This window comes from Solanum tuberosum, unplaced genomic scaffold (genome assembly GCF_000226075.1).
Source record: "Solanum tuberosum cultivar DM 1-3 516 R44 unplaced genomic scaffold, SolTub_3.0 scf00128, whole genome shotgun sequence".
NCBI classification, from domain to species: Eukaryota; Viridiplantae; Streptophyta; class Magnoliopsida; order Solanales; family Solanaceae; genus Solanum; species Solanum tuberosum.
Window position 1 is genome coordinate 1,191,875 of NW_006239053.1, and position 6,000 is coordinate 1,197,874.

At 29.6% G+C, this 6,000-nt stretch overlaps 1 protein-coding gene and 1 non-coding gene across 2 annotated transcripts; both read right to left on the reverse strand.

The window, feature by feature from the left end:
- Nucleotides 1-3,437: 3,437 nt before the first annotated feature.
- On the reverse strand, nucleotides 3,438-3,519 carry TRNAS-CGA (transfer RNA serine (anticodon CGA)). The gene has a single exon. It is a non-coding gene; the product is annotated as a tRNA-Ser (tRNA).
- Nucleotides 3,520-4,033: 514 nt separating this feature from the next.
- LOC102589667 (gamma-interferon-inducible lysosomal thiol reductase) lies at nucleotides 4,034-5,192 on the reverse strand (the record flags this gene model as incomplete). The annotated part of the gene is given in 5 exon segments (XM_015310194.1): nucleotides 4,034-4,379; nucleotides 4,656-4,670; nucleotides 4,672-4,749; nucleotides 4,843-4,998; nucleotides 5,103-5,192. Coding segments are annotated over 5 exon segments (501 nt in total), but the record flags the coding sequence as incomplete, so codon positions are not given.
- Between the last annotated feature and the right edge of the window lie 808 nt (nucleotides 5,193-6,000).

Consider the following 6,000-nt stretch of genomic DNA (forward strand, 5'->3'; position numbering starts at 1 on the left):
TTATTTAGGGTTTTATTTCAAATTTTAATTGTTATTTCGATTCCAACATTAAGATATAATCTGGTATTACCTCGAGTCAAAAACGAAATAAAATATAATATAAAAACCAGATTTTAAAATCAAATTTCTGTTCTTGAGGTCTTCTTGGGTAAGAATGAGACGTAAAAAAGGTTTTATTGGGGTGATATCAACAGCAATAATAAAAGAACAATATAAGGGCATCCTTGAATAATTAGCTACTATATAATAATAATTAAAGTACAATATAATATACTGTATACTTTTTTTTTAATAAAAAAAAAAAACAGGAGAAGGCACTACCTTCTTTAGTGCGAAAAGGACCCTCAGCCAACTGATGATGCTTCCATTCTATTCATTATTTTAATTTTATTATTGAAGTAATTATTGTTCAAATCCATTAATTATTTTATTGTTGAAATCTATTCATTGGCTATTCATTATCATATATTTGTTTAAAAAATAACATTTAATTATACTAACAAACAAAAGTTTCCTCTTCTTCCTGTGCAAGGCTACGTACGCAATAATATTCTTGATTATTTATTTCCAATATATATTATAATTATTAGAATTATTATGCCTTATTATTTTATGTATCCAAATCTGATTGATGTAATCCAATGATCACCTTATATCATTTTTCTATTTTCCCTTTTCCAGCTGACTTTTATTTTTCTAAAAAATCAACAATAACTTATTATTTACTGCTGAAATAAAACTATCACTCATTTCTTGGAAATTTCTTTTATGATTGCATCTATAGTTTGCTCTTTGATAAGGAATTCGAATAGAACTGTTCATTAATTGGTTGAAAATTATTCGAAGTGTTTGACCATCTTATTTAAATTTTAAGTTATTTGAATACTCAACTTAAGTTTTTAGGTTAACGTTTTTAAAGTAAAGTACGGTTTAAAGCCCATTATGTTGTTCAAACATATATGACTGAAGTTCAATCATTTTTACCTGAAATTCAATATATATATATATATATATATATATATATGAAGTTCAATCATTTTCATCTGAGTTTAGTGAGGGGTGGAGCTAAGTGAGGGTTCGTGGATTCGGACAAATCCAATAGTTTTTTCATAGATCCTGTATTTGAATTAGAAATATAAATACATACATATGTATATTAATTTGTGAATCCCCTAAAAAAATTGATTGATGACTCAGTGATAAGGAATGAGCAGTGCACTTTAGTGTTGTGTTCGAACCTCACTCTATCAACAAGAGTTTCTCTTCTTCTTTTTTTGTATAAAAAAGTATGTTTTACAATATTTTTCTTTTTTATCCTAAAATTTAGAACCTCCAAATTTCTAATCTTGACTCCGCCTCTAATTTTAGCCATATATGATTGAATTCAAACGTTTTTACTTGAAATTCAACATATATATTACCTTTTTTCCTGAGTTCTAGCTATATGTGGTTAAAATAATTAGTTTTGGCTAAGGCATAAATAGTGATGATAATTAAGTGAATAGTCAATAGATACACACAATTATTTGGTCCATTCCCCAAAATAATGAATTTTCAAGCCAACCTTCTACAGCAGAAATGTCTCATCAGACTTTAGAATAATATCTAGAGAGGGAAAAAAAAGTGATTGTAAGAGAATTGCCCAACTTTATTTTTCTTATTCTTAATTTACTACTCCATTTGTCAACTTATTCTCGTCTAACCTAAATAATAAGTATTCAATATTTATTAATTCAATTAAAATGAGTGGTCAAAATGTTTGAAGGAATATTACTGATCTTATAAAAACATATTTTTAGCTACCTGATATTCAATATTCATATTAATATTCTCACTAATTCAGATTCATATTATATAAAATTCACTAATTTAAGAAGGAAATGCTCGCGGCTCGCTTAACAAGATTTTTTCTGTATCTAACTTGAATTTGAGATCTCTGATTAAAAAATAAAATAAGATCACTTGATAATGTAAATGAAACAGGAAAGAGCAGTAATAGAATTTGTTAAATGTAAAAGCAACTGAGCAATTATTTGTCTTTGTCCAAAAGTTCATGGCACTCGTGAACAATATTTATTGAGCATGGTGCGCAATACATGCATATATTATAACTATAGAAAAGCATGGTCTATATACGAAGTATTTTTTTGAAAAAATATTGACAACACATCATAAAACAACAAGAGCACATTGTTTAGGATTTGAAATATATATGTACAAAATTTTAAATTAATTAAAAAAAATCAATTTGAGATCAAAAGAATGTTGCAAATGAAAGTTATCAGAACTCCTAAACTTTAAATTCTTATCATATATCCTATTTTTGCAATATGATTTCAATAAAAGAGATTCACTTAAACCCCTTTTCTTATCATGACTCCGCCTCTGTAATTAATCAGGACAATCACACAAACAAATTTAAAAAAAATTATCCTAGGAAACATTCATTATGAACTTTTGTTTTCTCCTAATATAATGTGACTCAACGCTTAAGCAAGACAAATAAATAAAAGAGTAGGTATATATTGATATATTCATGAGTGTAGGGTACGTGATGAATCTTCGAAATGAAAGGTTATCTAATTGATTACATAATTTGGGTTTATCTTTAATTATTATTGCTTTCTAGAAGAAAGCAACTTGTCATACTAGCTACTTTTACTAGGTTAGGGGAAAATATCTAGTCACACACACAATAGTCACTCGTACCAAATCAATAAAATATACTACTATATGATACGTATATTTTTACATATATCTAATGTGAATATGTAAATATCGAGTACGAATAAATTTGTAGGTCCCACACACAAAGATAAAAGTTGGGGGAGGGAGATTTGAGGGATGGGGAAAAAGACTAAAGAGGGTAAATTTTGACCGAGTGTATGGAAGGTCGCCGACAATATATGTGCACCGTATTTTTATTCACCAGACGGTCTTTAGCCACTCTTCTCATTTAATAGGATTCCTATGCATTTAACATGAAGAGTTTCCTTTGTTGTTCCCATTTTGTCCTATCAAATTTGAGTCGGCACCACCCACATTTTCAGAAATTTGATACGTGAGATCTCGAGTAAATGTTTACGTAACATATTTGAGATTGTTAAATGCTCGAGAGTTCTTCTATTTAATAATTCGGTAGATTGGTTGCTTGCATTTTTGTTTTATTAGTGAAGATTCGTTTTATACCGTATAATCTCCATAGAGATTTCACTTTTCATTCCCCTTTATGTATTGCTAAAAACTAAAATAAATAAGAAATTTAAAAGTTTTTTTTTTTCATGAAAAAAACACACATTTTCCTATGGGAATGTAACGGACGTATGAACAGAAAGGCCCAAGCTCTGGAAAAAATTGGCCAGATGAGATGACAGGCCCAAAATATGGGCCAGATGAGCTGATAGGCCCATTTAAGCAATGGGCTTGGCAAAAGAATTCGTCGACAGCAGGATTCGAACCTGCGCAGGCAAAGCCCAACAGATTTCGAGTCTGTCTCCTTAACCACTCGGACATATCGACGTAATTGCATTTTCTGATTAACAATATTAATTTAATTTAGAAAATTGGACTATCCAATTATCACTCTTTGATTAACCTATTGTGACAAACTTTTTTTTGTTTTCCGACGAATTTATAACATTAGACAAAGCGTCTTTATCTAATGGTTTTTTATTAATAATACAATAAAATCTTCAACATGAATAAGTACAAGCAAGGAAAACTTGATTTTACCTTACAAATCCTAATGAAGTAACAATTCTCTACTAAGTATTATGACAATCTCACTAGTTTAATGAGTCTAGTAATTTAAAGTAATAGATGCTCAACTATCTTTATTCCAATTTTGAACTAGTGCACCTATTATCATATTCTGAGATTGGATACTCCGTCTTAAAATGAGGACTCAAACACATTGGTGGCCTTTTTGTTAACAAAATACATGGATGTACAAAGGCCATATTTCATACTTTTTTTTTTCATCCCATATTTAATATTTCTACTCAATCAATTAATACATTACAATCAAGCAACTCTCTCTCTAAAATCTAAAGATACAATAAGTATTTTTCTGCTATACACAAACTTCTACATGAACTAATTATAACTTACAAGTATAATTTCACAAAATCCCAGCATTATAGAACAGAGTATATTACAAAAAAGCAGGGTTAAAAAAGCAGCATGTAGACTTATAATAATGCACTTAGCTTCTTCATTCATGATGAAATTGCTGAAGTTATAGTTGATAAGTTAGAATTACTTCTTTTTGTGAAACCAAAAGGCTTAATTTTCCTACCCTTTTGAATTGCATTGCAAGCTGGAACAGCAGCAGTACCTTTGTAAGCTTTACAAATGTAGCTTATGAAATTTTCACAGTCCTGCAAAAGTGAAACAAATATAATTTTTCGGTTAAACTGATTCAAAGATACTCTTAATATAATATGATATTGTTTGTTTTAGGCCAGATTCATATGATTCTCTATAAAAGGTCTCACACCATTACACTATATATATAACTATATGTAGCTTATTTTTTTCTTTTCAGCTATCAATATGAGACTTTGTTTGCGCACCTAACAGAATTACAGAAATTCTTGACTACATATGAAAATTGGAAGTGCAAAAAATATGAAATATGGAACAACTTAACTTACCTCATAAAGTGGTTGGGCCATCTATAACAACCCATGGCACATATGTATGAGGAGGTTGAAGGGCTATTGTCTCAGCAGCATAGAGGAATTCGAGCTGCAAATAACGTTACATAACGTTCAATCGCGGAACATAAAAACTAATTTCAGAAAAATAACACCAAGAAATGATCAACAAAAAAAAGCTCACCTCTTTCCCACACGCACTTTTTAAGCAATCAGTAACAGAATTTGCTTCTAATTTCAGTTTTTCAAAACATGTTTCCCATGGAGGATACTTCCTTTTGTATAAAAAACTATCCAACACCACATTTTCCATACATTTAATGAAAGGGAAGTATTCATTCTACATCACAAATTTAAAATTTTCGAATTTAAACAATCAACCATACCAGAATAGAGAAAAGTTGATACAAAAAATTCATTTAGCCAACCAACTGCATAAGTTACCAAATCTGGCCACACATCTATCGCACAAGCCTGTACAGTGTTCAACAAACATTCAAGTTTGCCATGCTGCAAACAGCAAAGGCAAATATTTCGTTAAGTCTAACTCAACAATAAAAACTAGCTCAAGAGATGAGAATTGTCCAAGTCATATTAAAGAGATCACGCATCCCATAAACAACAGATGTATGACTCTTCACACAACATAATTATGTGCTTATAAATTATAATTAGTACTTCCGTAAAACTTAATTAAGCCTAACAATCACGTTGATGGAGAAAATTAAATCAATGAGGTGCGTGTAGTGAAAAATCATTAGTCAAATAACTAGTCGAATCTAACATGGATTGAGTGGGATGATTGTGTTCCTTTCTTTTAATTAAAGGTCTCATATTCAAGTTTATTAAAAACACTGTCTCAAAATAAGTCCTATAATAATATGCAATTAAATTTCAATTGTAACTCTCATACCATCTGAATACCGAACATCGAATCGAATGAAATAAAGAAGAAGTATATATAGTAGAAGATAAGAAGAAGGAATATTCATTATGAGTTGGAGGTTTTTGAGGAGTGAGTCATCGCTTCACTTGAGTTTGACCTATTCAAAATCACTTTCCCATTTGTTTGTTTTCTCTTTCATTAATTGATTAATACTGACTAAACAATGCTATTGCTAAAAATGACTTATCATATAATAAAATAAAATTACGCCATATGTTTGTTGGTTTCTTGAAAATTATCTTATGGAATATTCAACAATTTTTTAAAATAATTTTTTCTATATGATTCTCCTCTAGTCCCATCCATATCGGTGTTATCTAATCCGAGTTGATTCAAGATGAATTGATCTCTCTTTTGTTTAGAGTAATGCACATTCTGACCTTATGTCACGTCATT